The sequence below is a fragment of the Lathyrus oleraceus genome, chromosome 1 (assembly GCF_024323335.1).
Source record: "Lathyrus oleraceus cultivar Zhongwan6 chromosome 1, CAAS_Psat_ZW6_1.0, whole genome shotgun sequence".
In the NCBI taxonomy this organism is placed as follows: domain Eukaryota; kingdom Viridiplantae; phylum Streptophyta; class Magnoliopsida; order Fabales; family Fabaceae; genus Lathyrus; species Lathyrus oleraceus.
The window spans coordinates 438830373-438855513 of record NC_066579.1 but is presented as its reverse complement, the minus strand read 5'-3'; the positions used below and the strand labels follow the sequence as shown (position 1 = coordinate 438855513).

General features: G+C 32.0%; 2 protein-coding genes across 2 annotated transcripts; one reads left to right on the top strand and one right to left on the bottom strand.

Moving 5' to 3' along the window:
• Positions 1–5149: 5149 nt before the first annotated feature.
• LOC127115177 (uncharacterized) lies at positions 5150–6453 on the bottom strand. The gene is made up of 3 exons (XM_051046784.1): positions 6115–6453; positions 5452–5748; positions 5150–5368 (listed from the first exon to the last, which is right to left on the bottom strand). Exons 1-3 carry the CDS (start codon positions 6451–6453, stop codon positions 5150–5152), a joined length of 855 nt encoding a protein of 284 aa, XP_050902741.1.
• A 3605-nt stretch (positions 6454–10058) lies between these two features.
• On the top strand, positions 10059–12229 carry LOC127115176 (ervatamin-B). The gene is made up of 4 exons (XM_051046782.1): positions 10059–10548; positions 11419–11648; positions 11728–11865; positions 11993–12229. The coding sequence occupies exons 1-4, from the start codon at positions 10059–10061 to the stop codon at positions 12227–12229; spliced, it is 1095 nt and encodes a 364-aa protein (XP_050902739.1).
• The last annotated feature ends 12912 nt before the right edge of the window (positions 12230–25141 follow it).

Genomic DNA, 25141 nt, shown 5'->3' with positions numbered 1-25141 from the left:
ATTATCACAGGAGGTTTTGTCAGATCACATGACATTTTCGTGACTTGGGTAGCAGTGATGTGTTGCTAGATACCGCTCACTGTTTATTATGTTAAATGCGTGATTTAATATAATTGCCAACGCCGCGAAAACCTATAGGGTCACACACAAAGGACGGATTGATGAGAGATAAAATAATTAAGGAACACCGTAAGGTACGGTGCACTTAAGTGGGAGACGAAATGTGGTAAGGTACCAAATACTTAAGTGATTTTGGGCATATTATAAGATATGGGCCAAAATACACTTAAGTGGGCTTTTTCACTTGAAGCCCACACAAGTGGTTCTATAAATAGAACCCCTTGGGTAGAAGCATTGTCACTCCAATCCACTTAGACAGAAATTCAAGTAGAGACTTGGAATTTTGTTTCCCTCTTTCTCTCACTCAAAGCCTTCATTCATAACAGCTAGCACTGCGATTGAAGGAATCCGTTCGTGTGGACTGAGTAGAGACGTTGTCATCGTTCAACGTTCGTGATCGCCCCGTGGATCTGTATCAAAGATTTTTGATCATTATCAGAGATCTGCACCAAAGGTTTGAATCGCCGCAAGAGGTAACGATTCTATCACTGATCATGCCCATTCGTAAGGATCACTAAATGGAGAATTTTTTTAAATTCCGCTGCGCCTTGGATGGCAATTCTCCAACAATTCATCTGCGCAACCAACCTCTTGTAGTTCTCTCCTATTGATGTTATGTTTCCGTTTTCCATTACATATTCTCTCTGAATTGCAATCGAGCTCGTTGATGCCAATTTATTGGAAATGATGGAACAATTAGGATTTCAAGAAGAAGAAGAAGAAGAAGAAGAGAGAATATTATTGAGTTAAAATTGAAGTGATTACAATGAAGTTGTTGTTGAAAATTATAAAGGTATGACTATATATAGGAAACCAAAACCCAAGCCCAAAACATACAAAGTTACATTTTGCTTCAATACAACAACCATATGTTATATTCGACTTTGTCGAATACACCTGATTCCTACCACTCTGACTAGCTACTTCGACACACCCGAATACTAGCTTTCTACAAAATAATGAATTGTAACTTCTAACAAATCTGAAGCCAATATGATAAGGAGAGAGAGTCAAAAAGGGCTTTAATGAGAAACCAGGCTCATGGCAAAAAAATACTCTTAGAAACCAACCTTTCACGCTTGCTTTTTTTCTTAAATTTGGAGTATAACGTTTCTTATAATCATTGTATGGCGTATGTATCACACACGTGCTTTATTAAAGTTAGTGTTATAAATGACATCGAATGCGATTTAACTTTAAATGAACCATCGATAAATACTATTCTCTAAAATGGATGGGAAAATATAAACATGATTGTTTAGTCTTAAATCAAGTTGAGGTTACATTTGGCACATGTAAAGTTTTTACTATTATTTCAACCTAATAAAATTAAACTCACAAATTTTGGTTTATATTTAACAAACTATACTAAAGAGTGTAAATCCAAATTCAAAAAAAATATTAATTAATAAGTCAATATTAATTCTTATAAAACACCATCTTTTATCTAACTCTCTTCAAGTTAATATTGTTCTTCAACTATTTACAAAAAGAATTGAGCCCAAAGTTTTTGGATATTATCAATAACATCTTTGTCATATGATGATTGATCATCATATATCTACAAATGCAAACAATAAAATAAATTAAATGAAAACATCTTAAAATATAAAGTGATGTGATTTACATATTAAACATTAAAATAATTTGTTATTATCTCATGTAATTGTTGAAATATGTCCGTTTGGATAATGTCAAACATATTTTTCACAATATAAGAACCACAAGCCCAACTATTATCAAAGAGACACACACACACACATATATATATATATATATATATATATATATATATATATATATATATATATATATATATATATATATATATATATATATTCTAAACCGATAGTGAAACAAATCAGAAATTCCAATTCAAAGAAATAATGAAGCATATAATAGAGGAACCACGTTTGTGATTCAAAACCGACTTCAAGAGAGTTTTTTATTCTAAATATTTTTTGAGATGATTTTCCAAATTTGATTGACAAAATGATTGATAAAGATGATGCAATCATAAATCCTAACATGAGAAAATGAAGGGTTATGTGATAAGCTGCTCAAAGTTTTCAGGTGTTATAAACTGGATTCTAGTGGTTATTTTAGAAATATATTTAATTTTTTTAATCATATACAATGTTTAATTTTATTATCACATTTAATTTTTCTAATATCAACTATTGACGGATCCAAAAATTCTAATCAGTGGGGTCAAGTTTTTTTTTACTACAGTGTTATATAAAAATAATTTAGATTTAAGAATGATGATATTATTTTCATTACTCTTTTTATCCTTAAGATGTTTTTTTATATCACTCCAAGTAATAGAAGTTGCAAAATTTTATATATTTATGAAAAAGTTATTTGATTGAATAAATAAATAATAATAAAAAATAAAATAAATAAAATTTTAAAAAAACTTTTAAAAATGACTATAATAAAAATCACATTTCATTTTTTAATATAAGATATTATTTATATGTGTGTTTTTTTAATGGTTTTTTCTTTTATACCTATTTTTCTTAAAATCTAGTATTTTACGTTAAACAAATTTATTTATTTTAAAAGTAACATACATTAGGCATTTTTTTTTTCAATTTTGATATCATTTATTTATATAATTTTGCTATCAGTTTTATAAGCGGGTTTTTTTAATTGATTTAGGAATATATTTAATTTTTCTAAATAAGGTACAAAGTTTAATTTTGATATCACATTAAAATTTTCTAATATCAGGTATTATTTTATATATATACGTTTATTATTTTTTCCTTTTGTACTTATTTTCTTTAAAATCAAGTATGTTATATTAAACAAATAGATTTGTTTTAAAAATAAGATACATTAAACACTTGTTTTTTTTTTTAAATTGGTATTAATGATTTACACTAAAATTAAAATTTTCATTATGATTATAAAATTACCATTGTATATAACTTTTATATCATTTTTAATATAATAGGTATAATATCAATATTTATAAAGTTATTTCTCTACTAGTGAGTATTGAATAATATTAATTAATTCAATCTGAGTTCAGTTCCGTAAGATATAACATATGTGATGAAATGTGGCGTGTTTCTAATGACATTTCATCATGATTGGTTTTCCAAACGTGGGGAAATGTCCCTGAAGGACACGGTTTGAATCCCATCTCATACAATTTTGTTATTCATCCATTTTTAAGATACTTTTGTGTTACAATATCTTCATTTATTTTTACTATCTTGAAATTTTTGGCATTGAAGATCAATGTCAAGGTTTCAGCACACCGTTTACTTGATAAAGTTAAACTTGACATTAATCTTCACACAAAGTTTTACAATATATTGTTTTAGCATCTTCATGTTGGTGCACAAGGTGATAAAGATGAACAAAACTCCACTACTCAAAACGGTTACACACAAAAATGCACACACACTACAAAAGGAATAAAGATACTATTTGTTCATAGCACTCACTTGCTTAAATACAAGTGGGACTTAATGTGGATTACTAAAATAGCCTCTAACAAACTTTGTCTACAAATTTATGAAAATATGAATTAATTCTAACATAATCGCTTAATTCATATTCAGCTGAACCAAAACTAACAACACCAATTTCATCCCTCAAGCAAAGAAATTGATCAGTCTTGATCGCTTTCGTCAGAACATCTGCCAGTTGCTTCTGGGTGCTATAGTGCACAACTTCTAGCACTTAATTATGAACCTGATTTCTCATAAAGTGGTACTTAGTCTCAATATGTTTTCTTCTCTTATGCAACATTGGGTTCTTGGCAAGATTGATTGCAGACTTGTTATCGATCATCAGTTTCAGAGGCTTGTTTACCTTGATCTTTAGATCCTGTAGTAAATTCAGAAGTCACACAGCTTGACATGCAGTCACAACACCTATGATATATTCGGCTTCATAGGTTGACAAAAAACAATTGGTTGCTTCTCGGAACACCAAGAAATAGGACTTCCTAGAAACTTAAACAAGTACCCAAAAGTACTTCTTCTGTCAACTATGTCTCCATACCAATCAGAATCTGAGTAACTCAGAAGTTCTGAGTCAATTTCAACATCAGAAGGGAACAAAACTTCTTACTTTAGAGTTCCCTTTATATACGTTAGAATTTTGACAGTAGCTTGATAATGAGACCACTTCGGTTTACCCATAAACCTACTCACCATTCCAACTGCATAACAAATATCACGTCTGGTTTGTATCAACAGGTGTGACAACAACTTTACAATTCATCCACTACCAACTACTTGAAAATTGTTGCATCGACATCATCACCATCAAAATCATAATCCAATTTTTGATTTGTATCAGCAGGTGTGAAAACAACTTTACGATTCAGCAGCTCAAACCTTTTCAGAAGCTCAAGTTTATATTTTAGCTGATGTAAAATTATGCCTTTCTCAGAGTACATAATCTCCATTCCTAGAAAATAAACCATATTTCCTAGATCAATCATCTCAAACTCATTCATCAGCTCCTTCTTGAACTTAGCTATCTCATGTTCACAACTTCCTGTTAGCAATATGTCATCAACATACAGACACACCAGAATCATGTTGCCTTCAGAAGTATGCTGATCATAGACACCATACTCCATCTCATATTCTGAAATTCCTATTTCTTGAAAAATGAATCAATTTTCAGATTCCAAGCTTTAGGGGCTTGCTTCAGTCCATACAAAGCTTTGTGTAATATGTACACCATCCCTTCTTGATTCTTCATCTCAAATCTAGGAGGTTGTGACACATAAACCTCTTCTTCTAATGGACCGTTCAGAAACGCAAAGATCACGTCTAAATGCATAAGAGGCCAAGTCCTGTTAGCAGCTATCACAATCACCAACCAGATTGTTTCATGTCTTGCTACGGATGCAAACACTTCAAATTAATCTAACCCAGGTTTATGTAGAAAAACCTCTGACAACTAACCTTGCTTTGTGTTTGCCAATTGATCCATCTCACTTTAGCTTCACCTTATAAACCTATCTCATGCTGATGGTTTTCTTATTATTTGGAAGTTATGTCAGCTTCCAAGTCTTGTTTCTATATATTGCATCAAGTTCTTCTTTCATGGCCTTCAGCCAGACTTTATGATTGAGAGCTTCTTCCATACTCATGGGTTCATAATCTACTAACATGGAACACTGAATAATTTCCCCTTCAGAATCTGATTCAGTATCTTGCAGTATGTCAAACTCTGCAAACCTTCTTGAAATGTTTCTGATTCTTTGTGGTCTCTGAACTTGTTCAAAACCTTATAATTCTATAGTAGTATCAGATGCTAGAACTCCATAAGTACTCACTTCAGAAGCATGACCACCTTCAGAACTGGAGCATTCCTAGAATCTGGACTACCACCAAAATCTGAATCACCATCAAAATCTGGATCACCAGAATCTGAATCACCATCAGAATCTAGATTAGAATTAGATTCTTCCTCCGAATCAATCTTGCCTTCTGATTCTGACTCACTCTCAAAATCATTTTTAGGCTCTGACTCATCTTTAGAATCAAAATCAATATCTTCAGAAGTTAAGTCTGCACCGGATTTGGATTTAGACTTGCTCCAATCCCATACTTCTAACTCTTTCACAACAACATCTCTGTTGACTTTAACCTTATTAGCGAATGGACAATAAAGCTTATAAGATCATGTACAGTGATACCCCACCAGTAACATCACGTTGCTTCTATCATCCAGTTTCTTTCAAGTAGAATTTGGAACGTGTTTATAACAAACATAACCAAATACTCTGAAATGACTCACACTTCGCTTATCCCTAGTCCACCTATCAAAAGGAACAATTTCCTTCAGCTTCTTGGTTGGACACCTGTTGAGCACATATGTTGCAGTGACAACAACTTCTCCCCACAAAGTGTTAGGAAGCTTCTTCTCCTTCAGCATGCTTCTTGTCATATCAAGCAGAGTTCATTTTCTCCTTTCAGCAAGACCATTCTGTTGAGAAGTATATGGAGCATTCACTTCATACTCAATTCCATTCTCCTGACATAACTTCTTGAACTCAGTAGAGTTATACTCACCTCCACCACCAGTTATGAGAATATTCAAAGTCTGACCACTCTGTTTCTCAGCCTTGATTATGAATTTCTTAAATTTAGTAAACACCTCATGTTTGAACTTTATAAGGGATATCCATTTCATCCTTGTGAACTCATCCACAAATGCCACAAAGTATTTATTCCCTCCTAGTGAAGGTTCTAGAAATGGTCTGCAGACATTAGAATGCACTACTCCCAAAGCATGTTTTTCTCTTGGATCTACTTCTGATGCAAATGGCAGTCTTGGTTGCTTCTCTCCCATACACACATTGCATGATTTTTCTGGTTTCTTAATTGCAGGAATTCTACGTACCAGTTTCTTTGAATTCAGATGCTCTAAGCTTTTGAAGTTCAAATGACCAAATCTTTTTTGCCACAACTCACTTTCCTTCACAACACTTGTTGCACTAAGGAATTCAGAGTATGCAGTTTTAACACTCACCTTTAATGTTCTATTCCTTTCCTATTTTGACTCCATAATCAGCTTCTAATTACAGTCATACAACTTCAAAAGATTGTCCTTCATGATAATTGAGAATCCCTTTTCAATTAATTGACCTACACTCATCGAATTGCTTTTCATGCCAAGAACATACCATATGTTCTGAATTAATGCAAATTTGCCATTATTCAGAATGACTTTAATATTCCTCATTCCTTCAACATTCAAATACTTATCATCAGCACATATGATCTTGGTCCTCTTCCCAGAGTCAAAATCAACCAGCCATTTCTTATTTCCAGTAAGATGGTTTGAACAACCAGTGTCCATATACCACCAGTCTTCCAGAGACGCGCTATTAGAATTAGAATCCATTAATAACACATGTTCATCATCAGAACTTCTGGCTATATTCGCTTCTTCTGATTTCCTCTCCTTGTTTGACCAACAATCTACAACGAAGTGGCCAAACTTCTTACAAAAATAACATTGAACTTTTGTCTGTTTATACTTCTCCTTTCTCTTTTGACTCCCAGAAGTTGAGGTTTATGACTTCTGAGACCTACCATGTCTTTTCTTGGCTTCTGACTTAGATTTCTTCTGGTCTTTCTTGACAAAAGAAGCTTTCAGGGTCTGCTCTACCTCTCTCTTAGAGGTTCTTTCAGTCAGATGCAACTCTTGCGCCTCTAGACTGCTTTGCAACTCTTGTATTCTCATGGTACTCAGATCCTTAGAATGTTCAATTGCAACAACAATGTAATCAAACTGAGGAGTAAGAGATCTAAGTACCTTCTCAATGATACTTTTTTCAGAGAGAGTTTCTCTACACGACTTCATCTCATTTATGATCAGAATCACTATGGAGGTGTAGTCGGGTACCTTCTCATTGTTCTTCATGCTGAGATTCTCATACTGCTTATGTAGAGACTGGAGGTTCACCTTCTTCACTAATGCATCACCTCCGTAGCACCGCACCAGTGTATCCCAAGCAGCTTTCACCGTCGTCAAATCCGTGATTTTTTCAAACACATTCACATCCACACACTGATGGATGTAGAACAAAGTCTTCTGATCCTAAACGCTAGAGTTTTAATGTTGCATGTTGTTATTTAAATTAGGATTGAATGTTATATATTTTTTTAGATAAGTAATAGGTTTAGTGTCGATGTTGTTGTGTTTTTGGTGAGATTGATATTGATCTTTTTATGTTGTTTGTTTAGTTATTGTGATTTAACAAAGTTTTATATTTTATATGTTGTTCTGAATGATAATGAGATTGTGATTGTTTTTATGTTTTTGTGTTGTTAAGAATGTTATACGTTCTTGTTGTTGTTGTGACTTAGCAATGTTTTTGTTTTTAAAAATGTGCCTTAGTAAAGTATTTGAACTTAGAAAAAATTTCAACAAACATGCACAATTTTACAACAATTTGATTTAAATTTAAGAAAGTAGTATGGATTGTAGTTAGATGAAAGATCATAGATTAAGTCTAGTGTATGTGAAATGAGTTGTTGAATTTCTTGAATTCGCAGAAAGAAAACTTCAAGACAACAATGGAATCTTTTATTGTCCATGTGTTGTATGCGGCAATATCGAAAAATTTGAAAAGAAAGTAATATTCAATCACTTATGTTGTGATGGAATTAATCAACATTATACAATACGGATCTGACATGGTTCATTGGATAAAAATCAAATTGCGACGTCACATAGACATGAAGATTTAAGTCCATTGATTGTGCTTAAATCAATTGCTCGAGATTGTAGTTCTTCAAGCACATTTGTTGATATTGAATAATGTTGATGAAATTTAACCTTACTTATCTGTTCACAAAAGACTTATCAAAGATTTTTTTCAGGATGAGTTACAAGTGATTGTAAACAGAACATAAGAAGGATTTCATAAATTGGTTTAATGAATGAATTTTTAATGATGGGAGTGAATCTGAGACAACTAAATGGATTCATACATGCATAAATTTAATATAATAACTTAGACTACATATGACATTAGTAAATTTTCCTTTTATAAAATATCAAAGGATGATCGTAGTACAATGCAAAATAGTAGGGTTGTGGTTGAGGTTGAATCCATGTACTTTTCTAATTTCAAAGATAAGAATTCTATAATGGCGTATAGACCGTACTTTGGAATCATTGAGGAGATTCGGCAGATTGGTTATGTTGTATTGAACGTGCCTTTATTTAAATGCAAGTGGATTGACAGTAACACTTGTGTGCAAACTGATGAGTTAGGATTCACACGAGTTCACACTTATATTAAAGAGTCATTCATCATGACATCCCAAGAAAAATAAGTGTTTTATGTCACTGACGCTTCTGATAAAAGATTGTCAATTATTCTTCAAGGAAAACACATTCCTAATAATGATGAAAATCAAGATTTAACTTTTGATATTATTGAGACCCCTTATTTTACAACGCATGTGCTTATTTCATATGAAAAAACGTTGATACAGATGATGTGCATGTTATTCGTTATGATCATGAAAAAGGAACATCATAATTAAAGGAAACCATGTGGAAAAGTTTGTTTATCATATCGGTTAACGACAACAACAATGTTGTTAAATTAGTGATACATTTAAAAAGCGCCAAAATGGTGTTGTTGGATATCAAATCTACGACCATTTCACTTTTCATTACGGTTGAATATTTCAACCATGGTGAAAAGAGGTATGATATATAGTTTCTTTACCCCGACCAATATCTTGTGGTGGAAAGTAGTGTATTTTCTATCACATCCTACGTTATTTTGGACTACCAACTCTGATGCAAACCTCATTCCAACCGTTGTGAATATACTTTTTGTAGTAGTTGTTGGGTGATCAACTGCCATTCTTTTTTTTGTCTAGGTAGTGACATATACTTTCTTCCAACTTGCTCTCTCCAAAAATCTGCGAGTCAGAATACTCACAATAGTCTTGACAATTTTTTGGTTTACGTCTTAACTTTTTGTATTTTTGTTGTTTGATTTACGTCTTAGTTTTTTGTATTTGATTTAAGTCTTAACTTTTTGTATTTTTTTATCTCTAACAAATATATCCTCTTCCCACTGCTATAGTAGTGAAGTATTTCTTTCCTAATTATGAAGTAATTTTATTGACTCCATTAAATAAATATGATATGAATCTGTCTAATAAGAATTCAATTTAAAGATAAATTGTCGTTTTCTATTTTTAGTTTAAAATTAATTATTTTTTACTAAAAAGTAGTAAAAATACGTCCACCTTTGATTATTAATTAAAAATCATATTAAATGCATTTTAACATCCAATCTTATCCAATTAGGATCCACTTATTATAAATAATATGTGAAGGTAAGTTAATATACGACGAATTCACTTCTTTGAATTGCATATAATATTTTATCAACAAAATCAGTTAGTTTCATTAAAACTAGAATGATTTCCCAAACCTCAAACCTATTTCTCTTCTTCCTCCTATTCACCACATTCTTGTGTATTTCATCAAGTACATATGATGTCCCAACCATGAAGTACTCATCCATATTAGGTCCAAACCTTGATAAGCTCCCTACTCTAAATGAAACCAAAAAACTATTCCAATCATGGATGAAAGAGCATGGAAGGGTCTACAAAAATGTAGACGAGATGGCAAATAAATTTAAAATTTTTAAATCCAATTTGAAGTATATCACAGAGACTAATGCAAAGAGAAAGTCACCTCATGGACACTTTCTTGGTCTTACAAACTTTGCTGATTGGAGCCACCAAGAATTCAAAGAAACATACTTACACAAGAATGACATGTCCATGTACAATAACACGATGAAGAAGAAGAATGTTAATAGTGAATCATGCAGTCCTCCTTTATCCTTGGATTGGAGGTCGAAAGGAGTTGTCAGTTCTGTTAAGGATCAAGGCACCTGTGGTAAGTTCTGTTAATGGTGATAGTTTTAAAAGTTTTGAAGGTAAAAGTAAAACCCTTAACAACTTAATTATGTTTTAGTAATAAAAAATTATTTATTATAATTATATTATTATAAATATTAAAATAAATTTAATAATATATTTTATATTAATTATTTTGATAATATAATTATATTAAACAAATTTTAAACAGTTAGAAATTTAATAATTTGTAATAATAAATGTTCATTATAATAATTCAAAATTAAATATTTCAATATTAAAATTAAAATTTAAATAGATTAATAAGTAAGTATATTTACGAAATAAGTATATTTATTTTTAAATTTTATTTTTACCTAATTCTATTTTAAGAAAATACTAACTTAACCTAATTTGTTTTTTTATTTTTAAATTTACTTATGAACTTACTTATTATTATATTATACTGAAATACTAACATAAACTTTTACTTACTAAAATTATATATACATATTTCTCTGTGATACATATTAAAAAACTGTTTATATTTGCATAATTGAATATATATTGAAACCGTATATACATGTATTTATCAAATTGAATAGGCATATATTTAGTAAAATAGTATATACATATATTTAGTAAAATGTTATATACATATACTTATTAAAAATATAACAGTTCTAAAAAATACTATATTTTGATGAAAATACTTAAGAAAGATGGACGATGTTGTTTGACGAGTTGCTAATACAATTAAATGTGTGATTTTAAATTATATTGCATTTGCATTGTAGTGTGATTGCGGAAACTACCACATCTGCAATATTCCGTATGTAAATGTGGTTGGAGATTGTAAACTTTTAAAACAGAAATACTCTTTTTATGAGATTGCATTTGTTTTTATCAGGGAGTTGCTGGACATTCACAGCTGCAGGTGCAATTGAAAGCATAAATGCATTAGTGACAGGGAGGCTTGTGGACCTATCAGAGCAAGAGATGTTGGATTGTGAACCTTCAGGCGATTGCAAGTTTGGATATATGTCGAAAGTATTTGATTGGATTTTATTGAACAAAGGAGTTGCATCGGAAAAAGATTATGCTTATACAGGAGTGAAGGGTGTTTGCAAAGCCTCACAGGTTTTATATAACTTCCATTATTCAAGTTTGAAAACAAATAAATCATAGTTTGTTATGTTAATTTGTTCATGAATTGTAGATTCCAAACAGTAAAAGTAGTACCTTTGATACATATGATCACGTGGAGCAATCAGAGAATGGATTATTGTGTTCAGTTGCTTATCAGCCACTTAGTGTCTGTCTTTATGCACCTCCAGACTTTGATCATTATTCACACGTAAGTAGCTATAATATTATTCAAGAGTTAAACATTTCTTTTAATCTTAGCTCAAATATTATTCGCTTAGTTTCTCATAAATAGGTCTAAAATTATACAAAATAATAATTTCTTTTTTATTTGACAGGGAATATACGATGGTTCTAATTGTCCAGAGAATTCTGATGAAACAAATCACTGCCTGTTAATAGTGGGTTATGGTTCAGTAGACGGTCAAGATTATTGGATCTTGAAGAATTCATGGGGCACGAATTGGGGAATGGAGGGTTATATGTATTTGAAAAGGAACAGTGGTAAAAAGTATGGGGTGTGTGCAATAAATGCATGGGGTTTTAATCTAATCAAATTAAATAGAAGGGACTAAGAATATGTTAAAGCTAGAATTCAAAGCTGTTAAGTTATTTCAAAATGTAAAAGTTTCACGGTCAATGATATAATTCTTGGCAATAAAGTGGTTGGTGTTCTAGATATCATAAAATAACATGCTAAAGTGAATTTTATTTCTTTCACTTTCTTCTATTTATTATGTGCTGATCATTACAATTCTGTAACTGAAAAGAACTATGATTCCATTATCTAAACAAAACTCTAATTGTTGGGCTATTAGTTTTAAAGTTCGAATGAGATGATTTTATCTATCTCCAAAGCCAATCTAACTATTAGGATTTTCACCTCAAGTTTGTATATACAACATATTTAGAGAAATTTTGCCCTAAATTCTTCCAAGTTCCTGGCTAGTATTTATATTATGAAATATAAATATGGTCCTGGCTAGAACTTAAATCTGTGCCGTATTGTTTTTTGTATTGTGCTTCATCCTTATTTGATTGCATGATATATTGGTATTGTTTTCAATGTGAATCAACACGTCCAAGGATTTCAATATTTTTCTCAGATAACCAATAAGTTGTGTGTTCAATTTAAGTGCAATGGCTAAAAAAAACCAAGTTGTTTGAACCAGCATATTTGTACACCATGGAAAAGGTATATCAATCTTTTTTATGTCTTCAATTTATAAGTTGATTATCGTTGCCTCTCTGCATGATATAGTATATACTTAATATCTGTTGTAGATTATGTGTGTTTGTTAAAGCTTTCTTTATGTCAAGTTTGTTGCTTGTTCAAGACTTCTTTTCTCTATTATTGATTATATAATATTATTCTGGGTATTTCTTGTTACCTAAAAGTGCCAAGGCTCAAGATAATATACGTATTGTTTATGTAAGCATATAAGGATGATACTCCTGCTTTGAAATAAGTATAGACTATGCTAATATCTTTGCATGTAACTTAGATTATGGCTGTATTTTTTAAAACCCTGATCAAAATTAGTCCCGTTTTGCAATGGTGCCACTTCTTGAAAAATGCCCTTTATAGTCTTATTGATGGTATACCTCAATAATCTTGATGTAATTTTAATCCCAAGGCAAATAATATCCTTTTGTTTTCCTTACTTGCTTATGAAAAGATGGAATTTCTTGAATGGTTTGATATTGTGAAGTCTACGAAGTTTTGAAAAGACAAGATGTGAAGAAAAAGTGCACGGATATAATATATGTATAAATAAATTTGTTTAGATAGTGTTAATTACTACCAAACCCCCCCTTTTATTTTGGCTGGTTGAAAAATGAGTTTTATTATGGAGGGAATTGTTTCAATCGAATTTGCAACGACCGTGCCTTCCCCCGTGTTATTGGATGACTGTTCTCTATGGTTTTTTTTTTGGGATTCGTCATTCTTCTAACGTATCTCATTGTTGGTTTTCTAACGTCTTTTTTGGTTATCCTACCACTCTTCAATCTCATGCACACTCACAAATTTGAAAAAGTTCACAAATGAAGAACTTATGCAAAATTTATTGAAAAAAAGTAAATCTTCATACAAACTGTCCCACGGGACATGCCAATTTGTTTAATGTGGATTTTGGTAAACAAGAACAAGTTTGATTTCACTTAAGGAATTAAATTCGAAAAGATCAAAGGACATATTGTGCAAGAATTATGAGCTTGAAACATGTTGACATTTAAAGTCGAAAGTAAAAGATTTGAAAATAAACTTCAGAAAAACAATAATTGACTTGAAAGTAAAGACATTATTTCATAAAACGGGATGCATATACATACATTATCATAACACTCTTTTCTCACTAACACTTGGATACTTCGAATTTTTAGAATTTGTGTACAATTGCGGACCTCTAAAACTACAAGTGAACCTAACTTATATACTAGTTCTAACATGACCGTCGATAATGGTCGACACAGAAAATCACGGCACGTATTCGATTCCATGCAATCTTCGCTCTCGACAAGCTTCCCTAAGTCCTGGAATATTTGTCAGATCTTATCCATTTGCCTTGTCCGATCGCGTGGAGTACCATCAAATATTAAAACTTAAAATTTCGCTAAGTCCAAAAAACTAACAAATCCCTGGTCTCTAACTATTTGGAAATTCGACCAAAGTTAGCAACATCATCCGACGAAAATAACTTTGTCAAAAAACACATGTTTGATCTCATGGTCGAATGACCATTTCGACCTAAGAAGAACTCAAATCATCAAAGTTTTCAAAACCATCCAAATCCTTACAATCAATGTTGGTGTCAAAAATTTGAGGTAACACATGCATATGGATAAAGTGAATATCTTAGCCCATGAATCACTAGTGCCATCGGAGACAATATCTAACACTCGTTTCATAACATAGTATTCCAAACAAATATTAGTTGAGTTGTTTCCGCAACTACAAATAATTTAAACATAGTTATTAATACATACAAAATATATGCAATACATTAGCAAAACCAAAAGAATGTCAAGAAGCACAAGTGATATTTGAAGGAGAAGGGCGATCCAAAACGCATCGGAAATTAAAATTTTCTCCTTTAGTGATCCTTACGAATGGTCATGATCAGTGATAGAATGATTACCTCTTGTGACAATTGAAACCTTTGATGCAGATCTGCGGAGCGATCACGAACCTTGAATGATGACAACGCCTCTACTCAGTCCACACAAACAGATTCCTTCAATCTCAGTGCTAGCTGCTACGAATGAAGGCTTTGAGTGTGTGTGTGTGTGTGTATGTGTGTGTGTGTGTGTGTGTGTGTGTGTGTGTGTGTGTGTGTGAGAGAGAGAGAGAGAGAGAGAGAAAACGAAAATGCAACCGCAATGAATGCTTCTACACAAGGGTTCTATTTATAGAACCACTTGTGTGGGCTTCAAGCTAACAAGCCCACTTAAGTGTAAGTGGCCCATATTTTATAATATGCCTAAAATCACTTAAGCGTATGGTACCTTACCATATTTCGTATTCTACTTGAGTACATCGTACCTTACGATGTTCTACAATTCACTTAAGTGCACCCTACCTTACGGTGTTCCTTAGTTACTCTATTTCTCATCAATCCGTCCTTTGTGTGTGACCCTGTAGGTTTTCGCGGCATTGACAATTATATTAAATCACGTATTTAACATAATAAACAGTGAGCGGTATCTAGCAACACATCACTGCTACCCAAGACACGAAAATATCATGTGATCTGACAAATCCTTCTGTGATAATATTTATGTGTATAATTACCCTTTTTCCCTTATGTCTATATTGAACACAAGGCATAAACCGTGTCATCCTTGTCCAGTTCAATATTGGGCCCATAGACATTTATCCTGTCACGCAGGATGGGAAAATTCCATCTAGGTCACTCATGTCCCTCAGCATGCTTCGTGGAGTACCCATCAACTGTCTTTATGGTTATCCAGTTACGGGCAATGTTTGATCAACAATAAAGCACTCGACTCTACATCTAGGGTCCATAGTGGTTTTAGGTCGAAGGTGTTGGTGTAAGCCCTAGAGGCCAATACTTTTGGTACTTGTATCGAATTATTTAAAGGCATTTTCTTTATTATGGTTGATTAATAAAGTCCCTAGAATAGATAGTCCGTTTAATGTATTAAGTGTGACTTAATCATGAGAACACATTAAACATAAGGGCACTGTTCTTAAAGTATCCGTAGTCGAGCTTTAATGTGAAGTGGGATAACATTAAAGCATTAAGACTATTATGTTTGTAGACTGATGATCACATCTCATGGATCATGGATAAAGAGTTATCAAGTCTTAAACATAGGTATGAATATTAGGAGTAATATTTATACCGGATTGACCCGCTATGAGAATACTATATAGAAAGTTATGCAAAGTGTCATAAGTTATTCTCATGGTGATAATAGTGTATACCACTCTTCGACCTGAAACCACTATGGATCCTAGATGTAGAGTCGAGTGCTTTATTGCTGATCAAACGTTGTCCGTAACTGGATAACCATAAAGACAGTTGATGGGTACTCCACGAAGCATGCTGAGGGACATGAGTGTCCTAGATGGAATTTGCCAATCCTGCGTAACAGGATAAATGTCTATGGGCCCAATATTGAACTGGACAAGGGTGACACGGTCTATACCTTGTGTTCAATATAGACATAAGGGCAAAGGGGTAATTATACACATAATTATTATCATAGGAGGTTTTGTCATATCACATGACATTTGCGTGACTTGGGTAGCAGTGATGTGTTGCTAGATACCGCTCACTGTTTATTATGTTAAATGCGTGATTTAATATAATTGTCAACGCCGCGAAAACCTATAAGGTCACACACAAAGGACGGATTGATGAGAGATAAAATAATTAAGGAACATCGTAAGGTACGGTGTACTTAAGTAGAATACGAAATATGGTAAGGTACCAAATACTTAAGTGATTTTGGCATTTTATGAGATATGGGCCAAAATGCACTTAAGTGGGCTTTTTGGCTTGAAGCCCACACAAGTGGTTCTATAAATAGAACCCCTTGGGTAGAAGCATTGTAACTGACTGAGACAGAAAACACAACTAAAGAGTTGGAATTTCGTATCTCTCTCTCACTCAAAGCCTTCATTCATAACAGCTAGCACTGCGATTGAAGGAATCCGTTCGTGTCGACTGAGTAGAGACGTTGTCATCGTTCAACGTTCGTGATCGCCCCATGGATCTATATCAAAGGTTTTGATCATTATCAGAGATCTGCACCAAAGGTTTGAATCGCCACAAGAGGTAACGATTCTATCACTGATCATGCCCATTCGTAAGGATCACTAAATGGAGAAATTTTTAAATTCCGCTGCGCCTTGGATGGCAATTCTCCAACAGAAGGGTGGTATACACCATTATCACAATGAGAATAACTTATGACACTTTGCATAACATTCTATATAGTATTCTCATAGCGGGTCAATCCAATATAAATATTACTCTTAATATTCATACCTATGTTTAAGACTTGATAACTCCTTATCCATGATCCATGAGATGTGATCATCAGTCTATATACATAATAGTCTTAATGCTTTAATGTTATCCCACTTCACAATAAATCTCGACTACGGATACTTTAAGAATAGTGTCCTTATGTTTAATGTGATCTCATGATCAAGTCACACTTGATACATTAAACGGACTAGCTATTCTAGGGACTTTATTAAACAAACATAATAAAGAAAAAGCTTTTTATTATTAATAAATAATTTGATACAAGTATCAAAAGTATTGGCCTCTAGGGCTTACACCAACAATATTTACTTCTGAGAAAATGAATTTTGCCTTTTCAGTTCTTACATATGAATCATAAAATCGTATCCATCCGTAGCTTTACATGTTTGAAAAAATTAAACATGAATAAAATTTATTCAAAACTAAAGATAAAATTTTAGTATTACAAATAATTCAACTTACGCCTTCAAAATATTATTCATCATTGAATCAAGATTATAGTGTAACGAGCATATCATAGTTACACTATTTTTCTTGGAACATATAAGTATTAGTTGTTAATTTCCATTGCATAAACATCCAAAATAATTAATATTGGGTATCAAATTGATTTATAAAAGAAAACACAAATATATATACACACACACACGAATGAAAAACGGTTCTAGGTAACATTCTCTTTTCGCTTGAATTTACTTATTTTGTATGTACATCTGGATAATTATTGGTGCATGTTGATGAAATTGAATATTGAATGGATCTAAGAAACAATAGTTTATTAACTCTCTTTCTGCACACATCTGATGCATGTACCTATATATTAACACAAAATTCAAATTTTAATGTGAGTCTTGACATTAAAAGTATTTGAGAATGATGAATATAAATTAAAATCACCATAAAATATGTCCTTACGTGCACCATAATTATGGTATGGTTATGTCTAGCTAATTAGTACCATGGCAAATATCCAAAATACAACTCTTTCTAATTATATAATCATTACTTGGTTAATATTGTAATGTTATATGGAAGATATCTCACATCTCCTTTACCACTCTTGAAAATCTTAGCATGTTATCTGGTTGAGGTATTGTGGTGTCAATATTTTATTAGGGGCACAAAAAATGCCTTTCATGCTTGCACTCACCAAAACAAATTTCTCAGTTATATCTAGCATATTTAATTTTGGGTGGATGAATACACACATAGAATTCAATTGTTGCATCATAAAAACAATAGCAACACAATACATAAATTTAAATACACAAACAACAACAATAACGACACAACAATAATTTTTTAAAACCAAACTTATACTTACCTCAATCGCATCTCAAGTACACTTCTCCCATATCTCCCCAGTAGACTTCTCTCGCCGCTCCTTGATCAATCTCTCACGCTCCTCTTGATGCACCCTCTCTTGATGTTCTTGGATCAACCTCTCACGCACTTCCTAGATCAAACTATCCCATTCATTCTAATGCATCCTCTCTCGCTCCTTCTGAATCACCCTCTCTCGTTCCTCCTAAGTCACACTCTCTCACACCTCCTGAGTTACTCTCTCCCGCTCATTTTCTAATGCTTCTTGTATCCTCTCATCCACCTTTTGACCAACTAGCTCTTCAATTTATTTCTTGCACATTACTTTTTTACTCTTTCGCAATGAACCCAAAAAATATCTTCAAATCAACACCTCTTTCAAGACCACTAACACACTCACCATGCTCCTCTGTTCCAATCATTTTTACCAATATGTCATGAAGTTTTGTGAAACAAAGGTACCATCATATGATTTTTCAACCACCAAATCCTACAACATAAGTAAAAATTCATCTTTACCAAATTAAGTAAGTAATGTTTAAAACAAGATCTATATACAATTTTCTCAGTAACTTTGCGTGTAAGTTCTGATGGAAACTCGTCTCCTGATCTTTGACTTGCTCTCTTCTACTTCTCATGGCGTGATAGTGGAGATAGGTTGCGATAAAGGCTTCTGAAGGATATCTAAGCTTTATCTCTCTTTGTTTTCTTTTTTCTTTAATATTTTTTTATTCCATTTTATCAAAACCTCCATTAGACAATCTATGTGGATATATATTTCTTGCCCTATTCTCCTTTCCTCTTTGGCTTATTGCCAAGAATTCAGGAGTATTGTGAGACTTGACAAACTTCTCCCAAATGTCCTTCCCAATAAAATTATACATCTTATATGAAGGTTCTAAGTTAAGCTTTGGATGTGTAATATTAAATCCATTTATTTTCCAGTTTATCATCGTCTGGAACAATAAACACTTCCTACATTTACATAATAGAGTTGGTATTAGTATTAAGAAAAATAAATAAATGGCCATATATACTTGTAAAATAAAACATGAAATTTATAATAAATACCTCAATATCGGTCCATATTTTTGTTTTCAATTCACTAGAAACATCGCTCTAATGATCTCTCAAAATGCTGACTTTACTTCTACCAAGTACTGCCACGTAACTCTTAAAGTTCTTGGCATTTTCACCATAAACCTTACCAGTGTTTAGACAAAAATGAATTGGGTACCTAATACAACTGTGGTTATATTTTGACAATAATTTAAATTTTATGTTCCTCTTTAGTCCCTTAATAAAAAATCATTACGGTTTGGTCCCGTAATATTAGTTATGTTAGCAATGTTGGTCTCTTCTGTTAGTTAAGTTGAGAAAACGTTAGTATTTGTCAACTTGGCGTGCCAACTATGTAATGACTCATCAAAATGATTAAAAATACCATTATTTATGGTTTTCTACATTAGAATAGAATCTAGATTGTGTTGAACTTTCGTTAAGGTTGTCTGCGTAAAAATACCCTCCTATTGTGTTTAATTTCTTCCTCAATCCCATCGTGTATGTTGTCTATGTTAAAATCAAGGTTGTGTTGAACTATCATTGTGTATCCGTTTCTAGGGTTTTAAACTTCATCTTCTCCAATGTCAAAGTTGTCAAGCAGTGCTTCTATTAGAACAACTGGGTCGGTTATCCGTAGAAACAAGAGGAAAAAATGTTTTTGCAAAGAAGAAAGTGTCATTCATACTGTGGGTGACATGAACAATGTTAATTTTGGGAAAACATTTTGGGATTGTAGAAATTACATGAATCATATACATAAGGGATGCAATTATTTCAAATGGTTAAATGACGATATTATTAATGAAAGGGATCTGAAGATTCAAAGGCAAAAGAAGAAACTGTACAAATTGAAGAATGAAATCAATCAGACTAGAGGATTGTTGAAAGTGTTCATTATGGTCTGAATATTGAGCTTATTGTTGAATGTTGTATTTTTAACAATGTATTTTTAGGTTTGAATTTTATCAGTCTATGAATTTATCTGTCTTTTATGTGTATTTGTCATGAAATGTATCTATCAACATTGTTATATATGTTGTTTGGTGAACAAAAGCACCTATGTGTAATGAGTTTATGAATGAAATGAATTTTTCATGATGTTATTAGTGAAATGTTACTTTTGTTTCCAATGGACATATCAGAACATATGTAATTTTGTGTAATGAGTTTATGAATCAAATTAATTTGTCATAATGTTATTAGTGAAATGTTACTTTTGTTTCCAATGAACATATCAGAACAAATGCAACTTTGTGTAATGGGTTTATATAACATAATCATAAGTCATAACAATGTTGAGAGATACATAATTTTGTTTCCAATGAACACCTCTGTGAAATGAACAAATGTAACATAACCATAAGTCGTAACAAAAGGTTGCTTTATAAGTCATAACAAAAGGTTGCATTATAAGTCATAATAAAAGTGGCATTATAAGCCATAAGTCAGAAACTACAAAATAGGCATTGTAAGCCATATGTTACGTAACACAACCAACAAATGTGTCATTATAATCCATAAGTCATAAACAACAAAATAGGTATTGTAATCCATATGTTACATAACAGAACCAACAAAAGTGGTTAAGAATAAAGCATAAGTATTAGGGTTGGCTAAGAATAGGTTTTAGGCCTTTTTGAAGTCTCATTCTATTTTTGGGTGGTTGTTGAGTTGGTCCTCCAGTTGGTGTTGGCTGACTTGAAGCAACAAGAAGTGATGGATGACTTGAAGCAGCAGGTAGTGATGGGTGACTTGAAGCAGCAGGCAGTGATGGTTGACTCAAAGCAGTAGTTGGAGTAGGCTGAGTATCATCAACAGTTGCGGTAAGCTGAGTAGCAGCAGTTGGGCTAGGCTCAGTAGCATCGGCAATTAGGGTAGGCTGAGTTGAAGTTGTAGGCAACTTGCATGTGGCCTTGTTATGACCATCCTTATGGCATCGACTGCATTTGATACCAAACTTTGCTCGTTTGAGTTGTGACTCATTTCTCACTTGCTCTCCAGCCTCCTTGTTCCTTTTCTTCTTGGGTCTACCAGGTTACCTTTTTATGGGGGGTGGTTACAGGTAAACAACATCTATTTTTGTCCAAAGAGATTTCTCATTGACTGGATAAATCACTGGTGCATAACAAGCCTCATAACACTCCTTTTTATAATATTCAGGCACAAAATCATCAACTTGTAAATGATGATCTTTCATGCATGAAATTGCATGACATCATGGCAGCCCTGTCAACATCCACCTTCTACATGAACATTCATGCTTTGATAAATTAATAACAAAATTGTATCCATTCAATGATATGTGCCTAACCTCATAGTTAAATTCACCTGCACGCCTGTTACAAATGTAGAAAACAATTATGAAGTCAATGCTATATCGAGTCAGCTGTTAATGTCTTAAACAAATATGAAGCATTATCTAACACTAGCTCATTATCATCCATTGCATCGTAATACCATAAACTCTTCACTTTTGAGTACCCTAAATCCTTTAACCCACCCAACACCTCAAAATAACTTTAGAAATTAGGGCCAACTTGCCAAACCTCCTCTAACCTGTTGTAACCTAATATGTTAAACTCAAAAAACACCCCCCGTGATGGATAACACCCTCAAACCTATCACTCATGACCTAATCACACCAAATAATGCAGAAATGAGTCTTCAAAGTAGGAGAAAATATTAAAGGTTTTCTTTTTAAAATAATAAGCACATAAACGTACCTTAGACTGGAAATGAACAATGGTGAATGTTTATAAGTAGCGTCTTCTTCGTAGCTCCAACTATCGTCGTCTTCTTCGCTCCAATTTCTTCTTCTTCGCAGTAACTAGGGTTTCAGACAATGATGGTAGAACTATGAACTAGAGTTCAGACATTATGTTTCTAAAAGAGAAAATTATATTTCATTCTTTACATTAAAATAAGTGTATTAATAATTGAAACAAGAATAACAATATGCACATTAATAATTGAAACAACAATAACAATATGCCATGTCAGTAATCACTATGCCAAGTTTGTCTTTTTTAACGTTTTTCCACTATAGTTTAATAGAAGGGACATATAAGGCTAACAGAGGTGTCTTAAAGGTCTATATTGTAATGTTTTTGAATTAAGGGATTAAGTAGAAACCATAAATTAACTTGAGGAACTAAAAGATGAATTAAGCCTTATTTTTTATTTATTCCAGTTTATCAAAACCTCCATGAGACAATCTATGTGGATATATATTCCTTGCCCTATTCTCCTTCCTCTTTGGCTCATAGCCAAGAACTTAAGAGTATTGTGAGACTTGACAAACTTCTCCTAAATGTCATTCCCAATAAATTTATACATCTTATATGAAGGTTCTAAGTTAAGCTTTGGATGTGTAATATGAAATCCATTTATTTGTCAGTTTATCATCGTCTGGAACAATAAACACTTCTTACATTTACATAATAGAGTTGATATTAGTATTAAGCAAAACAAATAAATGGACATATATACTTGTAAAACAAAACATGGAATTTATAATAAATACCCCAATATTGGTCCATATTTTTGTTTTCAATTCACTTGAAACATCACTCCATAAACCTTACCAGTGTTTAGATAAAAATGAATTCGGGTACCTAATAAACTTTGGTTAGATTCTGACAACTTAGTCATCATCGTGGCACCTCTAGAATTTCTTGTACTTTTAGTCTTAGTAGAGATGGTTGTATGAGAGGTGGAGGTTGTAGGAGAGGCTCTGGTCGAACCTGCTCCATGAAATGATCTTTGCTTTCGTGTTTTTCTTAAAAATATAATTTTTGTCTAAGTCAATTTTATTACATTTAATACATTACACTACTACAAATAATACTTTTCATGACAAAAATTTCACCTCACCCTACCAAAAACTAAGGTAAAAGGTCAAGACGCGCCATGTTTTATATTATTTTTTATTAAATACCACATATTCCTTCAGTTTGTAAATAAAACCAAGGGGAAAAATATTTCAGGACATGTTTCAAATCCCAGCATCAACAGTTTATGTTTTCATTTCTTTAAAAGTGGTATTTTTCTTTTTCTTTAATTTTTAATTTATAAATTAATGATCTATTCTTTCAGTTATATTTAATAACCTAGAGATTAAATTATCATATTTTACTATAAAAACACTCGTTAATCAGATTTTACCCTAAACCTAACTTATATGTACCCACTCTAAAGTATTACACAACATTCTCTGGGATGGAATGCCAGACAGAAAAATTGTTCAATGTTCTTCAATATTAAACAAAACATTTTTTCTACCCTTGTAATCTATCTCACATAATGATTTTTATGTTGTTGTTGTATTTTTGTAATAAACTTTCTATGTTGTCAATCAAAGACAACATTGAGAAATTTATTGGTTTCCTCGGTTGACAACATTGAGAAATTTATTCCTAAAAACAATTATCCCTTTCTCTTTAATATTTTCTTTCATGTTCTCTATTAGATGAAAGCATTTGCCATGAAAAATATTTGCTCAAGATAATGAAAACTCTCTGGGATGGATTACAAGTACAAAAAACAAAATCTCTTAGTTGAAACAGGTAACTTATCATAAATTTGAAATATTTGTTATTCTTCAAGAATCCATTGTCAAACTCTTGACTTTGTTTAAACAATTTATTTTATTATTCTGTGTAAATAATATAAATATAAAAAAGTTTTTCCCCTCGATCTTTAATAAAAACCGAGAGGTATGTGACGCTTGGGTTGAAACATATTTTTATTTTTTATCTAAAAAGAAACAGATTTTACCTCGGTTTTTAGTAATAGCCGAGGTAAAATATTTTATTGGAACATATCTTATTGAGGTAAAATATAAGTGTGTTTCTTCACCGTCCTTAAACAAATATTTGTCGTCCATTTAATGAGTATCAACGCTCAAGACATTACCATTTGTTATCCTTGTGAAACCGAAAAGCCTCATTATAAATGTATTTTGAATATTAGTGAATCCACAAGAAACCCAATTATTGTGAAACGATCTACGTTTAATTACAACGTTGTATCAATGTGATAGATTGCAAAATCAGAAAATATTTTGGTTTTTAATATGTGGTTGACGAGAGTACTGTATTTACTTTGCACGTGATGGATTGCAAGTGCATAAAACTATTTTGGGTTCAAAGTTTGTGTTATTATATAATCATATAACTGAATATTTATTTAATTATCTAACTTTTTGTTTTGTTTTATATCATGAACAAATGAATGCAAAAGCCATAGATAATATATTTCTCAAGATCAACCAAACGAGGATCCCCAACATTTGCTCTTCTCCAAGATATTTTGCATTTGTTTTTCACCGACAATGATGACGATTAAGAACAACATTTTTACTTTAATATTTTGCATAAACAATGTAATATACTGTGTAAATAATGTAGTTTGTAAAAAATATTAATTTATTAATATTTTTTGTAAACAATGTAATATATATATATATATATATATATATATATATATATATATATATATATATATATATATATATATATATATATATATATATATATATATATATATATATATATATATATATATATATATATATATATA

Coding starts and splice junctions, on each gene's coding strand:
- LOC127115176 (XM_051046782.1), top strand. CDS start 10,059: ATGATTTCCCAAACCTCAAACCTATTTCTCTTCTTCCTCCTATTCACC. Junction 10,549..11,418: donor TAAGGATCAAGGCACCTGTG/GTAAGTTCTGTT, acceptor TGTTTTTATCAG/GGAGTTGCTGGACATTCACA. Junction 11,649..11,727: donor GTGTTTGCAAAGCCTCACAG/GTTTTATATAAC, acceptor CATGAATTGTAG/ATTCCAAACAGTAAAAGTAG.
- LOC127115177 (XM_051046784.1), bottom strand. CDS start 6,453: ATGGGAGAGAAGCAACCAAGACTGCCATTTGCATCAGAAGTAGATCCA. Junction 5,749..6,114: donor AGAATGGAATTGAGTATGAA/GTGAATGCTCCA, acceptor TTCGCTAATAAG/GTTAAAGTCAACAGAGATGT. Junction 5,369..5,451: donor GGAATGCTCCAGTTCTGAAG/GTGGTCATGCTT, acceptor GAACAAGTTCAG/AGACCACAAAGAATCAGAAA.